Genomic DNA, 24,414 nt, shown 5'->3' with positions numbered 1-24,414 from the left:
TTCACCACTAGTGTTTTATGACACAAGTCAATAACATTTAATGGAAAAGCAGAGTAGGAAAGATATAAACACTAAGTTTTCTGACAGACTTCCACCATCAACAAAATGGGGGGGTTAGGTAATGTAGAACCTTAAAAAAAACCCCCCCCACACACAATCAATGAAAACTACATGCATGTTATCTGGGCTTGTCAGTGAAACTGAGAGCATTTCACTAGACAAAAAAAATCAAAGACACTGCTCCACGCCAGGGAGCTTCGAAAGCTAACTCTGAACGACAGCGGCATCAGAACTAGTTTCAGATAGGTGTATTTTTTCCCCAAGTCTCCTAGGATCAGGCAACTTAATACATTATTGTTTGTTCTCAGTTTGACATATATACATGCGTACGAACACCTTCACATGCAGCTTGCATGCAGGCATCTATATAGAGAGTTCTATATTTACATATAACATATAGGTAAAAACAGATGTGGAAAGCCAGCATCCGACCAAACACCTTGGGCAGCACCGGTTTGATTAAAACCAGAAAGGTCAGTAGAGGAAATCTTCAGGCTCCAGCTCTGCAGAGCTCCTAAGCCTCTTAGCACCACGGGCCTAAATTTCAGCTCTAAAGCTAAGCTCTCCAGAGCCAAACACTTAGTCAGCATTTCAACAATAGACATTGTTTAATCATCCCCTGCCTGCAGCACGCTGCTAGTTCAGAACATAGACCTTAGTCAGCTCTACCCAGACTAACCCAATTCCAACAGAAATCCAAACTAGATTAGTGTGTCTATAAATCTAGTTTTAATTTTAAATTATTACTTTATATTAAAAATATATAAATTTTATATATATTATATATACATGTAAGAATAAATTAACATCCAGCTTTGTTCTATTTTTCCATGTTTTAATATTTCTGTCTCTTACCACAGAATTTTATACTAATGATTTACTTTTATACTATTGCTTGTAACCTCAAGCTCATCAGTAACAGAAACATGTTTTTCCCTGTGAGGGAGACCAACCATCTTCAGTCCACCGATGGGGAACATAACTGCAGAAGGATTGTGGATGAGATTATGGGAGTCTGAATCCTCTTTAATGAACCCTAAATTTCTCAAGAGCTTTTGAAAGTGCTACCTGAAGGAATTATTTATTCCCAACCGTTACAAGGGGTTGACCTGGGAACTTTCAAAGAACCATTCTGATGGCTGTGGAAGGCATCAGCTCTAAGGGGAAGGTATTCTCGGAACAAGTCATCTGAGATTAAAGGAGAGAAGGGAGAAGATAAGACCCAGGACCCCAGGAGGCTGTAAGCCCTCTCACATGTCAAGCACTAAATTGCAGTATCAATCAGCTTGCTATCGTTGTACAAAAGTAAAGACTTGTCCAGCGAAGTGGAGCTTAATACAAATTTCTTCTGACAAGCACTGGAAGTCCAAAAAAACTGTTCACTATTATGAGAGAAAGTCTGTTTAAAGGGATAAAAGTGGCTGCAGTTGAGACATTGGAGATTTAGAGGTAATCTTCATGAACATTAATGAGCCAGATCCTCAGCTGGTAAAGACTGACACAGCTTAATTGAAAATCAATGCTGTCACACTGATTTACACCCGCTGAGCATTTGTTCCAAATGCATCCAATCTTGCAGTGCAGATTTGGAAAAACCTGAATCCAGATACCTTGTGTTTTGTATACTCTTCCTGGTGCAAACACACTTTCACTTCACTCACAAGTGAAGCAAAAGGACCTGGCTGGCTCCCCCTCCTCAGAAACCCGACATTAAAAATTTGATGGCATATTGCCCCCTCAGCACGTTCCTTCCAACAGGTCCTTCAATCTGTGCATAAATACATCTTAGGTGTAACTGTTTCAGCACTAGCAACAGGCTTTATGATTGCATTACACGTAAAATGTACACTAAAACTTACAAGTTTTAGGATAGATGGCTATTTAAACATACTCTATAAGCAATACTCTGCCCTTCTATTAGGTAGATTTTTGGTCTTGACTTTATATACCTCCATTAGCTGTACTTTTCCTCTCGCAATTAGGAAGAAGCGTGGCCATAAAACTGACACTGAAACTTGTTAGTAAGTTGCATATAATTTTATAATGTATTTGGCAAGTGCTAATTGCCTCTCACTTAAACATCTCTTGCTTTGTAACTCAAAGCATTTGCAAAAACTAAGGGTTTTACAGACCCGGCTGATTAGAGATTAGCTTAACTTCGGGAGCGCCAGCATGGACCTTAGGCACGGAGTGTATTTCTTTGTTCATGCACAAATCCATTTTGCAAAGTCATGAAGCTGGTGTACAAAAACTGCAAAGATGCCTAGAAAAACAGAAAAGATCTGAATGATAGGCAGAGCAGCCTCTACTTCTAATACATGCAAAGGACAGACACTCCCCAGGGAAAGGTCCCTCCTTTAAGGCTCATCAGGGGACAGCAGAGCCAGAACACTCCCTTTTTTTTCCTTCTCTAGGAGGTTATGGAGATAGAAGAGTGTCACAAAATAGGCAGCAGCTGTGCAGGTAAAGCTGATGAGTAGGGAAGGGAAAAGCACATTTGACATTGGAAGCTCCATACAACAGGACTCCAAAGCATGAATGATAATGGCGATGCCCAAACCGACTGGTGAGGTCACAGGGAGCAAGAGCAGCTCAGCCTTGCTATAGATCAAGCTACCAATAACATCAAGTCAGAGGAGGAGAAAGTCAAGCTCCTTACAGATCCAAAGTTCACAGAAGATGAACAACAGTGTAAGGAAGTCCCTATATCACGTGCTTTGCAACTTTATGTGCTATGCTATAGGGTAAACATAAGACGTATCAAGAGACTGAAAGAGTATGTCCACATTGCCCGTTGGATGAGATTAACAAACCAGACAGGATCTCAAAGCAGAGCCCGAGAGGGCTTCCGCCCACCCGCAGCTGGCAGGCAGGGGTGCAGCAGCATGCTCTGCCAGCCTGCCGAGAATCAACCACTGACAAACGTGGCAGGAGACAGGCATCGCAGCTACCGCAGAGAGCAAGCTTTCAGGCTGGTACAGTCACAGCCAGTAAGACTGAAATAGTACCATTAAGATGTTCCCTAGACAGTCAGGCTGGATTTGCCTTTACCTTCTTTCAATTCCGTTATCTCTTATCTATGTCTCTCTATGACTTTTCTGCTGACCTGGTCCTGCAATCCCAGAAATACCCCAGATCACGACCCAGTCCCTGCTTCAAGGTACTGCTCAGCCTGCCTGGACACGCTAGCATTTAGTCCAGCTAGGTTTTCTGGTAGGTCAGGTCCCTTCAGGCTCCTAACTGCTGTTACTTTAGCATCAATCAGCAGCACTACTATGGGCAGGTGCTGGCCTGAACACAGTATGACACTGGCCTGAAACATGGTAAGTCCCAGGAAAACACTTTTAAAAATGAATGAACGCTAATGTGTGTTTAGGGCGAAAGAAACAGTTTGGTTTAAATGTTACTGCTGATACTCAGACCTTTCAAGGATTAGCCCTCACGTCTAGATGAAGATTTGCGTGCCTACTTTTAGGCATCAGAGCCAAAAGAGAAAGCCATCCCTGGTGTCAGCAGGTCAGAGAAAACTGAAAGGCATTCAAGTGCCTTGAAAAGAGATTCAAGATGACAACAAAACCAAAAAGAAGCAGACATCTAAAGTGGAAGTGTTCTTGTGTGTCTGCATCACAGAAACAAGCTCCCCCTCCACAGGCGCGAGGCTATTGGATGGGGGATGGAGAGCATGTTCTTCAGAGCAGCACTTGTAGAAGAAGATAAGGACCCTAGGTGCTCACACCAAATGTGGAGACACGAGATGGAGATTTCTAGAAAAATCTTAAAAACAACTCAAACCAGGAATCTAAGAAAAGCTTCAGCTAGAATCACCAGTCACTTACATGAGTTAGAAGGAATACCTTTCCATCACACTTTCTCTAACTTTGCAAATACCTAAACACAGAAGCTTATGACAGAGTTCAGCATTGACATATGTGCTGGTTTTGGCTGGGGTAGAGTTAATTTTCTTCCCAGTAGCTAGTACGGGGCTGTGTTTTGGGTCTGGGCTGGAAACAGTGTTGATAACACAGGGATGTTTTCGTTACCGCTGAGCAGTGCTGACACAGAGTCAAGGCCTTTTCTGCCTCTCACCCCACCCCACCATCAGCAGGCTGCCTTTTCTGCCCCTCACCCCACCCCACCATCAGCAGGCTGGGGGGGCACAAGAGGCTGGGAGGGGACATGGCCAGGACAGCTGACCCCAACTGACCCAAGGGATATCCCACACCATATGATGTCACACTCAGCATATAACGCTGGGGGAAGGAGGGGGGGGGGACACACGTTCAGAGCGATGGTGTTTGTCTTCCCAAGTCACCGTTAGGCGTGATGGAGCCCTGCTGTCCTGGAGATGGCTGAACACCGGCCTGCCCGTGGGAAGGAGTGAATGAATGCCTTGTTTTGCTTTGCTTGTGTGCACGGCTTTTGCTTTACCTATTAAGCTGCCTTTATCTCAACCCACCAGTCTTCTCACTTTTACCCTTCCGATTCTCTCCCCCATCCCATTGTGGGGGAGTGAGCGAGCGGCTGGGTGGGGCTTAGTCACCAGCTGATGTTAAACCACGACAACATCCTAACGCATTTCATGAGTTTCTTTTGAAAAATCCCAGCATTAACTTTAAATTTCATTCATAATACTCCAGACTAGTCAAAGTTTAAAGTAGTATATACCACTCATCTACTGGAACCACTGATTACTTGATCTCATTTTCTCCCACAGACACAGTCTATTGCCATCAGCTGAAATTCACCAACTCTTTTCCAGCAAAGCAGATGAAATGGCAATGAAACATTACCCACCCAGTCTGCTTTCATGGAAAAGAAATCATAAAAGCTGTTCTCATTGGAGCAAAGCTTCAGTTTTAAGAAAAAAATCTGCAGAAAAGCTTCAGTTTTAAGAAAAAAAATCTGCAGAGCTTCAATATATTTAGAGAAGCTTCTTTCTCTCTTTTCTCCCAAACAACTGTACCCATCTCATCCCTGATCCTTTTAAAACAGGTGAATTCTGAGAGAGACGTTTGGATTACCTTCATACGTTGCTTTGAACCCCAGCAAGTTGCTGACACTGTCTGTCTGGAAGAGGAGCCACATCTGGTGGTGCGTGCTAACAATGAGATCAGGGACTGTGGTGCCTGTCAAGCTGTAAAAATAAATAAGAACAAGTAAACAGCCTGTATGTCTCCCCAAACTTTTTTTTTTCCACCAAAATAAAGGCCACATATACCTCTGTAGGAGCAGAAAATAACAAGAGCGATGCCAACACAATTAAGAATAACCCCAAAACAGAACACTGTCCAAAAACCTGATAGATTTTCAAGACCAATGAGCCTCTCAGCATGTTTCCACATACTACCTAAACTGCGAGTCTTTTATCATAGTTGAGGGCCTGCGAGTTATCATCATCACCACTATAATAATTAAAATTTAGTACCATTATTATAATATATTATCCAGCATCAATAGTAACCACTTCCTTTCTCACTGAAGCAAAACATAAGCAAACAAAATTCCCAGAACCCATACCAGTGACTGAACCCTCTTGACTGCCTTTAGAGGTATCTTCTAGTATTAGAAAAATTTGCTTTCAACACATTCTCTGCTACGTTTCTATCCTGACAGAGGAGCTTCCACAAGGATGTCAAAAAACCCCTGAAGACAAGGCACAAGCCTCAAGTCTGCTGAATGCCCTGTGAGCCCTTGCGAAGTGCTACTAATCCAGGCAGTACGGGATGATCAGGACATTGCCTACCCTTCAAGGACACTCCTAGGAGAGCTGAAGAGATTTAGAAAAATGTCACCAATATATCCATATTAATGAGCCATGTGGGGCTCATTCAGCCTTTGGGATTAATCACCTCATTGTGGTTCAACACAGCTTCAGAGTTTTATCCCCCACCCACACAAGCACCAGTGCAGGCACTTACGCACAAATGCCCGCTCTGAGCACAGCTCCTTCCCTTCCCTCTGCTTCTGAAATCAGAGTAACAGTGCGTGGGAAGGGATCATTACTACAGGAGTACGAGTGGTATGTTGCCTGTCTTAGCAGCAGTGTTTAATGTTGTTGTTATGCTATTTCTGCTAAGGTATGATCTGTGATAAATTTATAAATTACCTTAAGTGCAACTACTGCAAGTGGATAGGTATTTTTTTTTTTTTCTGTGGTGTTTGCTTAAACCTAAATACTTACATATGTATAGATATGACTTCTGTCTGGCACCGTTCTCAAGTACAATACCAGCACCTGAAAGACTTCTTGATAAAATCGATCCCTGAGCTCCCAAGGCAGAATTATTGCAAACCAATACTGCGAGGCAACAGACCCAGCAGCTGTGTGTTGATAGCATCCTGTGAATAAACGTAACTTGCAACCTCCAGGCATAACTGTTGCAATTCCCAGTTTCCTGGGCAATCGGAGACAGCATGGCTGATCTGCCGGTTACTGTTTGTTTAGAGTGAAGCCAAATGACTGCTTGAAGGGTTGTGCTACTTACTCTACTTGCTTGACATTCTTAACACCGGCTACCTGCTGAGTGCCAGATTCTTTCCAGCAGCCTTACAGGTATCTAACATAAATGGGACCAACCTTGCTGCACACATAACTCTCCTCCCCATCCCAGAGACGTTCACCAGTCACATACACGCCAGGGAGTGCTGTAACACCTGAAACCAGTCACCGCGCAGGCTTTGGCCGTGGAATCTGGAGTGTGTTTTTCCCTGAAGTCACACTCATGTCTCCCAAGCCCATCAAAGCTCTCCCAGTTCTGCCCCCACCTTTGCTCTGTTACGGCTTTGACGTGCGTCGGAAGTTTCATTGATCCCAGGGTGCTGGTAAATTAAGAAGTAATTTTGTTTTAATGACTCTTTTGCATCCAGAGTGTTTGATGGGGAGTGCAGAAGAAGTGCTATTGTTGATTCTTCGAGTTATTTAAGCAGCAGACAGGCAGGAATGAGGAACATACCAAGAGAAAAACCTTCAGAAAAAGGCGCTTCAAAGGTTTTTGCATGCTTTCCCATTCCACTTTAACAAGCTGAATGATTGATTTGGGTGCTTGTTACTTTAGGGAATAATATCCTCTCTGCAAGTCAGAAAGCTCAGCCTAACAATCTGTTATGTTCTCCGAGACGCATTTTATGGGGATGTGAGTGAGACTGGAAACAAATGGTCCTTCACACCTCAGTTTGGGATAACGTCTGCTGCTATGCAAGTTGATTCAAATGTATTTCTTGATTTGAAAGGCTGCAGGACTGAGTTCCTCTTAAATAGCCAAGAATAAATGAAGAATAGTAAGAAAATTGGAACTCCTATCTTTGACAGGGTTAGGTTTCTGCATGCTGATTCCTCAAAAAAACCTACAGCTTGTATCCAACGGATATCCAACCCGATACATAAATTCAACTGATGGTAGGATAAGAGGACAGCAACTGCTGAGAAAAGTTGTCCATGGACTTTCAACCACACTGATTACAAATGGAGTATTTCTGTGGCCTTCACACCTCTGACATTTTTAACTTATCCTCCCAGATTAAAAATAACAATAAATTTCCCTGTTAGGATTAGCATCAGCAATTTAATTAAAAGTTCTCCTGCACTGGGAGAAGATACTGCACACTACACCTTGTGCAGACAGTCTCAGATATTCCAAGTTTGCATTAGCAAGGTGTTGAGTAGCTAATACAGAGTGAGAAAACGTGGAATGATTAAAATCAAATATAGGAAAATCTTCACGGGCTTTAGGCAAACAAAAAGGGATGGAATGAGAAATCATTTCAGCACGCTATTACAAACTACTCCCCTAGCAGTAATTTGCACATTTTGACCAATCAGCTGTGAAATGTTCTGTGACACTTTAATTACAAACACTTTTGCAATAATCAGACTTTACATTTATATACATTGCAGGTTAGAGTTCCTGACCTAAGCATCACCGGTGTTCATGTTCTGAAAAGAAATGTATAGGAAAATGAACCTCAGAGAAACAGAGTTCGGAAAGACAAGCAAACCTTAAGATAAGTGAAAATGGAGTGGGAGGCTGATTCATGTGGAAAAACAAACGAAGAGGAGGAATTAAAAAACACAACATGAAACACACTCTACCAGTTGGAAAGAATACAACAGCTTTGCTAGAGTAGCTTTTGGAGGGCTGTTTGCTCCTATACATTTTTGATTAGATAGAAAAGAAGGGAGTCTTTCAAGTTAAGACACTAAAGCGGGATGCTGGTGGCCCTGGTTCCAACACCCAGTTCATCACTTCAGATGTTCCTTCCGAAAGACACGGTGACTTTTCCCTGCTTCTGCTCCAGTACCTGGCCTTGCAAGTGCCCTCAAGACATTTGAGACTTTGACAGACACCACTGGCTTACATCTTCAGAAGTTACCCCAACACGGCAAGAAGCCACGCTTTCAGAAGTGGTCAGGACCTGAACACAGTCATGGGGCATGTCTGAGCTCTCGAATACGGAGCAAAATACCTGTAGGTGCTCAAAGCTGACCCGAAGTCAGGAAGTTCAGGCAAGCAGCACACCTTTGCACTAGCACAGCACGACTCACAATTTGCTCTGCTTTTAGACTCTCCCCGCTATTATGCGCACTGTGGCATGGCTGTAGCAGTTAACTTTGCGCTTGCAGTACTGAATTGCATTGCTCAGAACAGACATGCTGAGAGCGAGATAGATTTCCTGAAGTACTCAAATGAATAGCACCCTGAGGTCTCCATCAGTTTTTAAATTTTGGATTTCCATAAAGCTACGCAATATTTTACTTTTATGATTCAGAGAAGCTATAGCAGAATCATTGTTTCTTCAGTGAAGTGGATTTGAATGACACACAGTTATCACAATTACATTTGAATGATACACAACTTGATTTCTCACTGACCCTTCAGAAAAGGAACAGAGACACTTTACTGGAGGAAGGGCAAACATAAACCATTAACATCAGCAGGTTAATGAGAATAAACAGCCTTCTGAAAGATGGTCAAGCCTCACTCTTTTTCAACTGTGGCATTTTCTAGAGGCTATTGTAAAAGATCCTGACGACTTACCCCTAATGCTACAACAGGGATCCACTTCCCCTAAAACCACTTCCTTAGCATGACGCAGATTCAGAGTGGAGCGCACACCGTGTACATAAAACTAAAATTCGGAGACATGAAAGTTTAAAGGGGGAAAAACCTCCCTGTGGTGTGCACACTGACTGCCACCTTCCATCATGACTCTGAGGTCCCAGCACACGCTTTCTTCAGAGCAGCCAAGAGCTCTCACCAACCTCAAAACTGCCTAAAAAGTAGCAGACGCCAGAAATTGATGCTTACATGCTGTAAAACACATAGGTCAGGGAAAACCCTTGCCCTCAATCTACTAAGCCCACACGTTCCTTCATATCATTCTGATTGACACGTTCCTTCCAACTGAAACCAAAACCGTCTCTAGTTATTGAAAACTGAGCAGGAGATGGCAAATGCCCATACAGAGCCCATTTCCCTTTTATTCCCTGTATTAGCTGCACTGTACATAAAGCACTTCGTCTTCAAATCTTCTGAAAACAATAGACTGGCAACACAGCAATTCTTTATTCTAAAAACTGGCAGCACCAGAGATTTCATCTCTTCCTTCAGCATGGCTGGATTGGCCCTGTACTGGTCCAATGTCCTTTCTTCATAATTAAAATTGGAAAAAAAAACCACAAACCAACTCCAAAACCAACCCCAAACAACCAAAACCCCCCGAAAAACTTATTCAGATGGGAAACACTGATATCAGAAGGCCTGGAAAGAAAGTAGGACTATCTACAACGTTTCCTCTACTGAAGAAACCTCCACAGAACATCATATTTGCAAACTAAAGGGTATAAATCGAGGGGGACCAATTCTCAGCCTTGAAGAAGCATGTGTCATCGTTTACACAAACGTATTCTGGGTGTAAAATGCTCAGGATGTCACTCAAAGATAATGGATTTACAGCCACTTTGCACTGTTAAAAATGACAGCACAAGAACGACAACACAGGAGAGAGATCTCCAAACAGTTCTCAGTTTCTGCTTGATTTGCATTTACTCTGGTATCGGAACTTTAACCCTGTTCACTCAGCTCCCTGGAGAGCCTCAGCCTCTAAGGGGCCCTGGCAAAGGCAGTTCAAGAGAAGCGAAGCAAAGAGGTAACAGCCTTTCTGCCAGCTGAAGCCTAAAAAATGTGATGAGAACACAAGACACCCAGAATAGTCAGCTCCACCAAAAATGACAAACAGCATAAACCATCCAGTGAGGTACAGCAAGCAGACTGGGACTCCTTCATCCAAACACATCAGCTACATCTTGTAAGGCAAAGCTTAGGTGTGGATTTCTCACAGGGACAAAGGACATGCTACTTACACGTAAAGCACAGTTTTCTGGTCTCCGACTTGTCCTCCATCACCCACTGTCAGAGTGTCATATCCTCTTTCTAGTTCAAATTCTTCAAAGGTGAGTTTGATAACCTGGCAAAGATGCAGCATGTTAATATGAATCAACTGCCAAGGCAGCCAGCAGGTCCTCTTGTCTTGTTTATTTATCTGTTTGTCTATCAAGGAGCAATTTATAAGAGCATTAATATCTTCAGGACATCACCAAAGGTGACCGTCCTGGCTTTTTATAGCACTGTAGCAATTCTGTCTAGACAGATTGAGCTCTTACTGAAATTACCTCTCAGATTTTTCTGCTTTATCTGTTGATTTTCTAGATGAATTTATTGATAAAGATGTGTGTGTGTTGGGATTTCAGCATGCTTTTTTTCACCAGGTACTGCTAACTATTTCTTTCACAACCCTGAGATTATGGTGATGGGTTTGAATGTGCATATAGGCAGCGAGTTTGTTACATACGGTGCAAGCAGAGAGTCTTTCTTTTGCTGTGTTGCTCAGAAAGTTCCCCTGGTTTTCAGAAGCTTCTGTCAGACCAAGAAAGGGTTTATGTGAATTACCACTGGGGTAGCTCAAGGAAATTGTCTCAAGCTGTCTGCAAACACAATTATCACAGTGTTTGTCCACAGCTGTTTGTTTCCTGTGTTTCCTCTCCTGCTCCATCCTAACCTTCTACCCCCACTCCATTTATGTAGCCTCTACTCATCATTTACGAGCAGAGGTCCCACGGAAGTCGAGAGGTTTGTGTTCTAAGTCTCTTGGCTGCTTTTGAAATCTGTTATTCTCAAATAACTGAAAATTACAATGTGACTTAGGGGACAAAGGACTTAATCCAGCCTCAGACAGCGAAAGCAAACAGAAAAGGAAGAGAGCTTAATTTACAGAAATGCTTTACATCCACAACACCAGAAAAAAAATCAACGGGAACTTAGTTTCTTGGAGCTTTTTAATTGACCGGATTCAGGAAAGCACGTAAACACTTGAACGCATTCAGATCTTGGTACATGTGCCTGTAAATGTATTAAAATTTCCTAATTTTTAAAAGACTAAATTACTAAATTTAGTTTCGCTCTACTTTTGCTGTTTCACACAACATAGAAGAAGTTATCAGAAGTAATTAACAAGAAGGACCTACATATGTGCCAAGGACCACAGACCTGTGACACCACCTTGCACCTCTTGACTTGGGGCAAGGGAGCAAGGCACAGGAAAACTAAAATCTTTGCCTTGTAATTTCTTGCCTATTATAAAAGCCGCATCTCCTGCAAACACTTGAGCATGTGTGCAATCACAGGGGCATAAAAGTCCCAAAGTTAAAACCAAAAGCAATAGTGAACTGTGTTATGTTAAATGTGAGCATGCCTCTACAGCCTCTTCAAGGCTTGTGTGGACTCTCTAGGAAGTTGACAACATTTTTTCTGTCAAAAGTTACTCAACTTCAACCCCTTCAGAAAACATTGGTTAGTCAGACGTCAAATGCCTTGAGTGTTCTTTAAAAAAAATAAAAATGGGTGTGTATATATATAGTTCAGACTGAACTGTCATGTGCTACCATCTTCTACATATAAATGCAATTAATACTTTTCAAATGCATAGAAAAGCAAATTAGATACTTTAGCCCTGCCATTCTGAAAATAGGGTGTTAACCAAAAGCCCCAGGATCGTGAAACAGGAGCCTGTGTGATACTTCACAGAAATTTGGAACCATTAATTTTAGTAGTAGTACCAAAATACTAACCTGTGCGGACTGTTATTAAACCATGTAATGATGGAATAATGTAATTAATACAAAGAACACACTGCTGTAAAATGACACACATCATTAGTTAAATCAGTCACTCAAGTAAACAGCATTCTAAGGAGTCTGACCCTAATTAAATAACTAATTACATTTTAGTATACTGAAGACTGCAACCTTGCGGCACAGGAACAGGATGCCGAATGCAGTGTTTATTTATCCATTTTCCCATTTTCTTTTTGGTCTGAAAGCTGAAAATTATTTAACGATTCATTAAACAACAAGAGACCTACCAGCACACACAGATACCTGGACGACACAAAACCTCAGTTTTAAGTTACTGAAGTGACAGGAAGCAATTAGCAAAATCAAGGAAATAGGCTGGAATATGACACCTGGTTCTAAGGCTTCGTACTGCAAAGTGATTTGAAGTGCAGTCACATTCATCGGAAGAAACCACAGTCATTCTCTCCATGGAGAACAGCACCTCTTGCAGTTATATTCAAATGCTTTACAAGCACGCATTACTCATTTCCCTCCCCCTTCTCCCCAGTCTCAAGCATCTGTCTTCATTTGGGATGAATCATCATCCCCTGGAGAGGCCCATCTCTCTCCACCGATGACACAAGAAGCTTGGACAGAGCTTTATTTGGCTAGCTAGGCTCAGGTGAGAATGACCCCTGGAGAAATAGCAACCAGTAACATCCATTATGTCAAGAAGGTTCAGAAATAGTTTTGATGCAAATTCACCAATTACCACATGCATTTCTCAGTTCTCAAGTGATTTATTTTTCCACTGTGGTTGAAATTCATTCCCATGGCACCGGGGACCAGCAAAACCCTATATACCCTGAATATCCCCCCAATAGGTTTGATGTCACCCTCTGTATAGGAAATAACTCCAAGCTGTCAACTGAAGAGCACTATGCCCTTAACACTGTTTATGTAGGTTTCTGAGCAAACTTCGAGGGGATTATGTAGCTCAGTGAATCTGGCTCACAGTTCTTTTCCAAATATAGAACAGATGACTTGCAAATGAGTTCTAAATTCAGCTCAGTGGTTTTCCCATCGCTCATATCAAAAGCTTCATATAACAGGACCTGATCCAAAGACCACTCAAGTCAATAAAAAGATTACCACTGATTTTACCAGGCTTCAGCTCAGGCCCATAATGTATCTTCAAAGTATTTTACAGGCATTTTAATTAATTCATCTTCAATCCTTCTCTCACCCATGCTGGGGAATGTGCAATGATGAGATCATCCCCTTTGCACACAAAGGCAACGTGAGTCAGGGAGGTGAATTCTCCAATTTAGCAACATGTTTCTAACATGGGCCGTGCTTTAAGTAAGCGAGAGTTTTACGTGTACTTTTCAGACGCAGCGCTGTATGACTTGTTAGGCAGGAATACCAGTGACTGAGCTGGCATTAAAACTCGCACACCAGCAACTCCCATTGCTATACTGGGTTAAGCACGTGCGAGCCGCTGCATTAGCCTATGCAGCCAGCCTCGGGAGCTGTTTGCTGGACAAAAGAAACCGCCCGTGCCAGTGAATCTACTCGCCTTTTTGTATTTTCACCAACCAGACGTAGTCCTGTCTGCACGACTTTGGTTTCTGCAACTTTAATGAATTCTTTAAACAGCAGAAAACACTAAGGGCAATTGGTTTGTGTTTCCATTGTTTCTCATCTTCCTGGGGAGTGCCAGAAGGAAGCCTGTGCCTCGCCTGGGCTCCCGGGACCACGCAGAGCCTCCTCTGCCATTCCCGCAAAGGAACGGCATCAGGCTGCAGCTCTGAACAGCAGCTCAAATACGGGCAGGTGAAGCACTGTGTGAGGGGCAAGGAGGCACAGCCGTGGCTTTCCCAAAACAATCGATGCGTTCCTCTCAACCCTCCCTGCTTTGAAAAGTTTCTCCCTACCTGTAAATTACGCTTCCAGGATGAAACATCCAAAACCCAGAAACCCTTTATAAACTGATATTACCTATTAACTATTTATCACTTCAAAGAAAAAGAAAAAGGCAGTCTCTTTACACAGTTAATACAAGCTGATGATTTGACCAATCTATCCTTATTTCAGTTGTGCTACACCTCTTTGCAGCATGTGACGTTGTAGCCCATGGAGCACAAACTAGTTTCTTGTGCTATTGGATCTCTGCTCCAAGTTGGTAAGTATTGAAATTAAAGGATTTTACCAATTTCAATCCCCTTTAAGATTTATGAAAGTTGAGGATCGGGACGTGCAGATTCTGTTTTCTAATCAACAGTTTATTATTACACAGGTTTAAAAGCTGAGGAAGAAACTAACCAGAGGAAGAGGAGAAACTTTCTGTAAGTAGAAGTTCACAAAGACAGTAAGTTTTTGAAAAATGAGACAGTCTGCCCAGGAAGCTTACGAAAGAAGCAGCTTGTCCTATCACACTGCTGAAGGAAAAGCAGAAGTAGTTTGTGCGTGAGGCCGGCAGAAGAGCAAATGAACAGAGCTGAAGATTAGACTCTGAATATTCAACACAAAAGCAATGTGACAAAGGGTCAATAAAACAGTGGACGTGGCCCATAAGCATCTCTTGACAATTGATTGCCATCTCCTCCTTCATAACTTGTACTGGAAAACCCAAATGGAAGCGTTAGTCTACATAACACTCAGGGCTCTACATCTAGCTCACTACAACTTCTTCCCAAACACAGAGGACTATTTTATACACACAAAAACTGGATTTTGCTGATCTTTAAAATACAAAGATGCACAAAAATAAAGATATATATAATACACATACAACAGCCTAAGATGCTGATGTATTCAATAACCTGGCCATGCACAGGCAATGTATACCCACGGGTCTGCAGGCCACAGGCTGAAAAACACAGCTGACACCTGAGCAGTAATAGCTGCTGTTACATGTGGCCTGTTCTCCACTTGCACATTAGCCTGATGAAGGAGAACCTCCTGGGTCTGATTAACCAGTAAATCACTCCTAATAAATCAGCACTGAAAAATATCCTGATTCCTCATTCCAGTTTCCCAGAATTTGGGTCATTACTACACTCCTATGCAGCCAAACCGAGACATCCGTTGGATGAAATGACCAGCTAATGACAGCCCTTTAAACATAAACTCATTCTGAAATTGGAACATAGGAACACTCCTCATTAAAATCATAATCCACCAGTGACCTGCACTTTTTAAAGGCTTGAACTGAGGTCAATGGGGAGAGAGAAGCAGAACTGAACAGGCTCTTCAGCCAGCCCCAGCTCTAGCTGCCCTGCCACGGCCAGCGCTCCAGAGGGAGGCGAAGCGCTGGAGGTGAGAGCACAAGATGCCATCCCATCAGCGGCAGCAAGCAGGCTACCAACTGTGGATGGTTGCCAGCATTTCTACACACCGTAACAATTTCTAGCAAAAGATGAGATCTGGGATACTAACATGTTTGTGAAATGCCTTCCTTGGATCAGCGGCAAAAGGCAGAGTGCCAAAACGCAGGACTGTCTAGAGGCAAGGACCAAGGCATAATTGACAGAATAAGCATATGAGCTCAGTGAGTTGGCATGCAAGATTTGCTCGTGAGCTAATGGAGATGGTGTTAGTAGGAACTAAAAAGAATGAACCTTGTCGTCATCTGAGAGCAGAAGATGGCGAATAACACCTCAGAAAATGTATTTTGAGCTACACAGCTCGAAGTGTAATTTTTGTTCTTATGCTCCCATACAGATCTGGAGGAGAGGAACAGGCTGAGTTTGCAGGGCTGGAAGAAGCTGCGAGGCACTGAACATTACCCTCCCGGAGCCAGTGGAAAATGGAAAGGACTTGATCTTACAAAGGCCGAGGCAGTCAAGCTTTGTCCTCCACATGATCAGCGACAAGAGACTTGAATCACACATGCAGACCAGTGGGGACAAAAAATCCCCACCAACCTCCCCTCTTCCAAACCTCAGTGAACACAGAAAGGACTTGTTTATAGATTTACAATACTGCATAAATAGCAGTAGATAGAACCATACCTCCCCCTCCTCACTTGCCCTCTGCCCTTTGGGGGCTGAAATCCCCGTTGGTTAGGGGCCAGCTACCAGCCAAAAGGAAGTGAAAAAATCAGCATCCCTGGCACAGCCTTCCTGCCCCAGCTGAGAGCTGGCTTAACGAGATGCTTTGCTAAGCTGTTTGGCATTTCACCACCCTTCACGCCAAGATATCAAAGAGGTTTTCATTAAAAATAATTACATTCACTTTTAATAACATCTTCTACATCCTACAGCAGAGAGGGAATGTGATGTGTTGCAGTCTTTAAAGACAGTTGAGAAACACGTGGAAGAAGTCTGCGAGGGGAGAGGGGGGTACAACATCAGAAACAGAAACTTGAATGGCTAAGTATCAGAGAGCAGTCCTCTCTGAAGAAGCACAGCTATACAACATTTCAACTAAGGCACTGAGGTAATGACATGGCGACACATCTCCGAGACCTACCTTGGCTGGGTTGAGCGCAGTGATGACCCACACACAGTAGGCATTGTTATCGTATTGTACAGGGTAGTTGGGAGAAGTTATCACACCGCTGGGGCCACGAAGGTACATATCGCACATCCTAGCTGTGAAGAGGAAAACAAGACAGATGGGAGTGAGGTCTCTTAGCTTTGGCATGTATACGGTGTTCTTTGTTTACGGAGGAGAGAGAATTAGCGATGCATACAGTACGGAAGTGGTGGAGAATTAAAAATTGCTGCTGTTGTTGTTTTCACTAACCAAAAGATTCATTTTTTCCATGTAACATGGAAGGACTTATTTGTGATGAATAGACGAATGGGGTGTTTCCAGGGGCTATCAAACAGATGGACCACCAGACCAACCAACAACAACCCATTCCCTAGCACTCAGACCGATTTTATTTATTTTTTACTATATTAAAGCCCTCACAGAAATACCTTCATGTCCAGGACAACGAAAGCAACTACATGGAAGATGCCAGGTAAGACACGGCTCCTTTTTAACATCCCCAGAAGGCCATATTTCCTTTCTTCATTGCAGGTCAAAAAAAAAATACTGCACAGCAAGTATTTATTAGATAAGGGCTGACTTCATGCTGGTGTGACTGTGGAATCAGAACCAAGATGGCAGCTCAATTTTGTGTCTTAAAAACATCTTGGGCAAAGTAGAAGCTGAAAAGTGCTTAAGTGGGGAAATTTTTGCCTGTGGTATTCCTTTGATGTAATATTTAACCAGAAAATGTGAAGAACAGCATCCTGGTTTTGTAACTGCCTCTGCTGTTGTGATGGATCCTCAAAACTAATTTATCTCAAATCTCAAAGGAGCCATATCTGCACACGTGGCATCTGCAAGGCTTTTTGCCCCCTCTAAATAGCATTAAAGCATGGAAAATGATCTCCTGGCCAAACTGTTTGACTACGCAGGTAGTCACAAGGGAACATGAGGAACACTGAGAAAAAGCCTGCCCCCTCCTATGTGACCCCATGCTGGAGTCTGTTACACATGTCCCATCCTACCTTACCGAAAAAAGGTAAATCCTGTTATTCCCATTTTAAAAGTGGGCAACAGGAGCACAAAGGGATTAAGTGAGTCTCCCCAGGACCCCGGGGGAGTCTGCTGTAGATGGGGAAACCGAAAAAGTCTCCCAACTGTGGCAAGACATTTGATCACTGGGTATTAGAAACTGGTACAGTCCAGGGCATTAAAATCTGGCTCACCAGGCAGCCCGATATCTGCAATTTGAGAGAAACTCAATACCCAATAACAATATGGAACAAAGAGAAAAAAGTCGTATAAAGCTGAGATAAAAAGCAACTGGAAAACTTTTTAAAAAGAAAACCCCCAAAAGTTAGTGGTTAAAAAAAATTAAGTTGATTCATAGAATCATCATAATGCAGGCAAATCCTTTCTTATCTCTTGCAAGAGGACACCATAAATTTCCTTTATAGTGTCACATATTTATGCCAAATATCCTCTTACACTGATTCAATTTATTCTAGGCTTGTTTCAAAAATTAGATGGGAATCCAAAGCCTTGAAAAAATCTGCAGATGAAATGAAAGAAAGAACTGAAAAAATACCAATTTATGACTTTAAGAGCTTTAATATTTTTAATTAAAACCCTCTAAAAGTCATTCGTTACTAGCATTACAAATATCACAATTACGCATGCCACTTTTTAGAGACAGAGAGGGAATGAAAACAAAATGGCCAAAGCCAAAATGGGAATTAGGTTTTTTTTCCCCCGCTGAAAGAAAACTCCATTCACTGATGGCTTATGGCTGGGCCACAGGATGATCAGGATCACGCTAGTTAGGAACCACAGTCTAAGTAATCCCACATTGCTGCCTACTAGCAGCAAGTTCCATTTAACAGAATCTCCTTCCATCTTAGCTTTTCCAGATTTTGTTTCAGGGTTTCACCTTTTCTCCCCTCTCCTCCTTATCCCATAAAAAGAAATACCTGGAATAGAGAGAACAGAAGGGGACAGAAAGCATTGCAAAGGGATGAGGACATACTACACAGGTATGAAGGACAAATATAATCCATATGGTCCAGAGCTAATAGCTTATGAAGCTCTATAGTTAATAGAAATAGCTTTATTAGTTCCATTATGCAACAGGAATAGGTGTTTTTCTCAAAACCTGAATTTCTGGAACCAAAAAATTTCATGAGAACCAAGCAAAGGTTTCTCTCTCAGGCTTGTGCTGAAAAGACTGAAAAATTTGAACCCATATTACTCTCTCACACTCAGCCAGAAAACAAGAATCACCATTAGAAAAGAATAAAGATCCTATTGACTTTTGACCATGAGGCTGGCAAGTCCAAACTCCCATTTCCAAGAGCACAAATGGACTCGGGGCAGTGCTGAACACAGCAGTAGAGCTGAATTTTCCCAACAGGTTGTGAGCATCGAGAGCGGGGGGCTCTTCTAGCTGCGCCCCTTGCCCGCGGCAGGGTTTTGAGAACAGATCTGTACCATGGGCCACAGAGCAGGCCGAGGTTAAGAACCAGCTGAGGGATCCTAACCAAGGGATGACAAACTTGAGGACAGAATGGGTGATGCACGAAGGGGACATCAAGGAGATGGGTTCTCTCATTAGACCTAATAACTCGGTAAAATTTTTTTTGTCTTCTCACCTCTGCACACTGGTCTGTGGTCACTCCAGGCAACAATGATGTCGCTCACTCTCTTACAGGTGATGCTTTTGGACCCTTGTAAATCATAGCCCTCGTTACAGGTGAACTGGATGCTGGAGCCTAGCCTAGCAGACAGAACAAAGGGTGCAGTTAGCGACTGAGACACTTATGCAGAAACAAGTTCGTCACTTTTTACTGTCCCAGTGATTCTCCAAATTGTGAACAGAGAGAGTTCATTGGCCCTCCAGGCAACAGCAGAAATGAATGAGGGGCAAGCTTCTGCCTCATGCATTTGCTTGTGCTGAGCGCTGTTTGCCTTAGGTGGTGATAATCCAAGAACAGATTTGAGTCTTTCAAAGCAACTTCAGTAGGAATTTTATTCAGTGCGGGAGCACGGACTCAGCCCCAAGAGATGACATGCTCAGCATTCTTATAAAGAAAAAAAAATCCCTACCTACTACTGAAAGATTTGTTCTTTATTCCATCACTTTGGATACAGATCCTGTGCTGGTTTAAGCCAATGCTGCCTTATTCACTAAAGCGACACAACGCTGGTTTTACAGCAGCTGAGAATTTATCCTATGGCATTTAGGGACTGTTGGGAATTCCCTTTCCTCCACCCGCACCCCTCCGATCCATTTTCTGGATTTCAGGAGAATTTGATAGACTCAGGTTAAATTGACAGACACTTTTAGTGAACAAAACAGCCATCGACAGCAAAGTAAGATTAAATATTGATTCACTATTGCTAACAGCAGGCTGATTCATTCCTGCACACTTTAAATGCAAGCTAGCAACTACAAGGGAATAACAGCACTGTTTTAAACTTTATAAGAAAACAATTATCTAGCACCACATATACTTATTGACAAAGAACTGTACCAGTGCTTTGGGAAGTCACCTCAAATTCACTAGGGGCAGAGCCATGCTGCGACTTAAGCAAATTTGAGAAGCTATTTTTTTGCCGTTTAAGACAGTTCTTTCTGTGCATAACTGGAGGGGGGAATGACAACAACCACCAATTACACAAGTCTGGCTAAACGCCCATGTTGTGAAAAGAGAAATACTCTGAAAGAGAGGTCGTTACAGATCCTCATCTGGGTCACTGTCTCCCAAACACACGTGCACATTTATACACACTTGTTCTTCTACATCACTAGCCTCAGCAAGCTTTTCAGACATAATACGTTTAGAGGTGTGCAGATGGTCTCTAAAAACAGGCTACGTAATGCCAAGGAGCACACACAATGGTTATAGACGGTAGCTTTGCAGCATGCATAAACACACACATAAAAGGTTCTTACCTAAAATCGTTGCCTATTCTTTTGCCTCTCTCTGGAATCCCAGGGTCTGGACACATATTATGTCCCTGGGACACACCAACCTGAGTTACTACAAAGCAAAAACAGCACATACAGAGATAGAATAGCAAAAGAAACATTCTTTCATCAACTGTCTTGGTGGATGTGGAGAGAAAAATGGCAACTGGTAGCTCAAAAACCTGAACGTGTTCCATTTTTTTTTTTAGAGAAAAACAGCTTTGGAAACAAATGTAACTGGAATCATTTCAGCTCAGTTTATACAACAAAGTGTTTTCTAGGAAATGCCAGCTAGGGACGCAGTTTTCCCTCTGTTCCACTACAGAAGTACCTCTGAAAAGAGTTTTTTCATTCTGCAAAATTACACCAATTAAACAACCCATTTCCGAAGCCTGTGATTAAAACGGCCACCTGTGACAGGACAAGGTGACAGCCTACCGCCCCTCCAAACCCATCTGAGTGGTGCCAGGGAAAGAAAACAATTCAATGAAAAGGCAGGTGTATGACACCAGGGAAAAAACCAAGCACAGAACAGAAGGGAGAAAGGAGAGGGAAATGCAAGTCTAGCATTTTGAAGCAAGTAATTTAGTTTGAATGTGAAAAATTGTATGGAGCAACTTTAATGTAACTGCCAACAAACATGAAATCTATGAAGTGGTGATCAGCACTGAATAAACACCTTCAAACTTCATTCTCTATCTCCCCATTTCCCACTTCCCCCTCCAGCCTGTCAAATGGCGCAAACAAGCAGTCAAGCATTGACTTGGGGTGGATATAACCTGGGCGGCTCCTGACAAGGATGAGATGAGATCCGGCAATATACTGATTTCAATTTTGAATTCCAACAACTACCAAAATGCGCGGTAATATGGGACAAAGTGGTGATTTTGTCACGGAGTTGTAGAATTTTATGTGACTCGGTTTTCTTGTATCACTAAGGGAAGGACACACAGAAAATGCAACACTTCTTGGTAATGATGCTGAAGCAGCAAAGCATGAATCTTAAGCGAGCATGGTTCCATTCTACCTCTGCCTATCGCTAGATTGAAGGAAAAAATCTCAATTATACTTCAGAACATACTGTGTTAGCACAGTGCCCCAAAGACCACTGCCAAATGGATGACGGTGCTGTGATAAAAGCATGCTTCTCACACCAGACAGGTTGGCTCAACAATTTGAGATCTGCATGGCACGAAACACGGTGAAAGAGATGGAGGTGTGTGCACATAGATATTGACATGGGAAGATAAGCACATGGAGTGTCTACACAAACACAGACCGCACAGCATGAACATACAAAAAGGCAAGACCATCAAATATGGTAATTATTCATTGGTTAATTACACCTTGCATAGTCAGGCACTACAGCTGGAAGATATAACACTGTTCCTAAAAGGACAGAAGGATCACTTTGCTCCTGCTGGTACGGGGCTTTCATACGAGCATCTACACCTAACTGCTGGCTACCTACGCTGAAAACATTACAGCTTCGACCTCCTCAGCTCTAGGCACTAACATCTCATCCTTCAATTTTGAAAGGGCTTTTGTCTCTCCTGGCTTCCCTTTCCATACCACCTCCCACCCCACCGTACTGGAGCCAACCCCCTGCACTGAGCACAGCTGCTGCGCTGCTGGACCCAGAGGGACGGGGTAGGGCTGTCCCTGCCCTCCTCCTCTGGCACAGCCGCTGCACAGCGCTCAGTGTTTCAGCAAGATGCTTTGGTGCTCCACAGTCTCCTCCTTGTGTTTGAGGGCAAAAGGGGAAGTGAGGTTTGGCTTTATAGGAAACCAGACTCCTGAGAGATTGCTTTGCCTCTTTTGCATACTCATAACCTCACGTTAAGCTCAGTCACGTGGACAAGCAGAGACACCAGCAACAGACAGAAGCATGAAAGCGGCACGCAGTCTCTTTTGATGGCTGCGTTTTGTAGCTACAAAGCTTTGCTGCCACCTTTCACAGATTCTGAACATACACCAGAGTCAGAAAGAAGGGAGCCCCTGCCCACAGCAGGGGTTCATCTCTGATATTTTCAGCAACCGTGCCCTGATAACTGAAGCAGCCATGACAAAACCCTGCCCCAGGAGTGGGTATCTCCAGCAGGTCTCAGACGCAAAATAATTTGGTGATCATTCTGCAAATGAAGTCACCAGCTTCCAAGAGCCCTTCTGCTAGTGCTTGAAATGATATGCTGCTTCTGAGAAATGAAAGGTCAGTTCAACAAAATACACAGGTGACACCGTCTTCCTTAGGGTTTCTTAAATCACTACCCACCTATACAAATAGGATGACTGTGCATACAGGTATCTCCAAACAACGTCAAATAAACGCTTAGCATAGAGTGTACAAACTAGGGTTGTATGTCACAAGTCCATATGGTATTTAAGAAAAAGTTCTAAGATTTCTCATCTTACTTCTGTACCTTCTCCAGAGTAAAACCACACTAAATGAGACATGCCTATAATGTACACATGCACAAACACAGCTTCTACAGATATGTCTACATTCAAACACTTGTACGTTCTTCCTTGCAGAGCAGATTACCAGATTGCCTTTCCGCATCAAATTATTTCTCCCATGGTCAAAAGACTATCCAGACAACATCCTTTATGCCCATGTTAGTTACTCTGCACTCGTATCACATCCATTTATTATGTCCCATATCAGATGCCAGCAAACCTTGAAGCCTCTGATTCAAAGCAAGGCTACAGATGACCAGCAAAACCCCAGGCACCAGCGGGCAGGTTGTCAGATATCAATCACATTTCTGAAGACTAAAACCAGTTCTTCTCTTGTTAGCTAGCATTTTATAAATATCTACATAACAGGTGTAGATAAACCAGAGAACAGATAAGACAAAATAGAGCAAGGGGGAAAGGAAAGATATCTCCATATCATGATAGTTGGGACATTTTACATGTAAAAGAGCAAAAGAAAAGGAGAGGGTGGATTAGATGGTCACTTACAGAAACTTTTGTTCTTCTACCTTTTGTTTTAAACACACACACGCACGCGAACATAACTAAACCAAAGGTTATAAACCATATTTGTTATGCTGAGAACTTGCTGTCAGTACTGTGTTCATCTTCCTGAAGGTTTGACTGATCTATGCCTGGGCTGTAGCACTCCAAAATGAATTCTTCAAGGTTACTAGGAAAACAATAGATCTTAAAAACTGTGATGAGCTGTTCAACTTCTACATTATAGGCTCAAGGATTATCTCCCCCAAACCATGGAACTAGTTTTCCACCCCTTCATTCTCCTTCCTTCTCATCGTGTATTCAATAACAGCCAGTTATGATTGCTTTGTTTGCCACAGTAATTTACTCCATCTGTTAAAAGAACTGAGAACCTTCTTTAGTTCTTTATTAACACAGGGAGATACAGAGAAAGTTCACCGATAGATTCCCAAGGGACAATTTTTTATTGAATTTAGGAATGTAAAATACAAACTACAAAATAAAGCAGCATCTCAAAAAGGTTTTACAAAGACTCGACATTTCTCAGCATGAGAAATATAGTGAAAGCAGGTGAGCTTTTCTACTGGCATGGGGGGTGGGAAGGATTGTAGCAGTAATTAGTTGTTTTTAAAAAGTTAATCTTTACAATCACACTAAGGCTTGCAGTTACTCCATGCAACCAACTGGTCAAGTTAATGGGTTACAAAATTCAGTCCTAAAAGCAGGAGAGCTGACCTACTGATAGTGTGCTCACCGCCTTTCCCATCCAGGAAGGTCCTTCAGCACCCAACAACCAGATGTTAAGCATGTCCAGAACCTCAGTGATACTGATCCA

General features: G+C 42.6%; 1 protein-coding gene across 1 annotated transcript in view; it reads right to left on the bottom strand.

Annotated features, from left to right (window-relative positions):
* CSMD2 (CUB and Sushi multiple domains 2) overlaps positions 1–24,414 on the bottom strand; it is a 308,935-nt gene that overhangs the window by 134,551 nt on the left and 149,970 nt on the right. Inside the window, 5 exon segments of the mRNA XM_009333469.1 lie at positions 5,082–5,194; positions 10,421–10,524; positions 16,646–16,767; positions 19,303–19,427; positions 20,607–20,694. Of these exon segments, the coding sequence (XP_009331744.1) occupies positions 5,082–5,194; positions 10,421–10,524; positions 16,646–16,767; positions 19,303–19,427; positions 20,607–20,694 (552 nt within the window).

The sequence above is a fragment of the Pygoscelis adeliae genome, unplaced genomic scaffold (assembly GCF_000699105.1).
Source record: "Pygoscelis adeliae isolate BGI_AS28 unplaced genomic scaffold, ASM69910v1 Scaffold321, whole genome shotgun sequence".
Taxonomy (NCBI): domain Eukaryota; kingdom Metazoa; phylum Chordata; class Aves; order Sphenisciformes; family Spheniscidae; genus Pygoscelis; species Pygoscelis adeliae.
The sequence above is the reverse complement of the archived record's forward strand: the minus strand, read 5'-3'. Positions and strand labels throughout refer to the sequence as shown.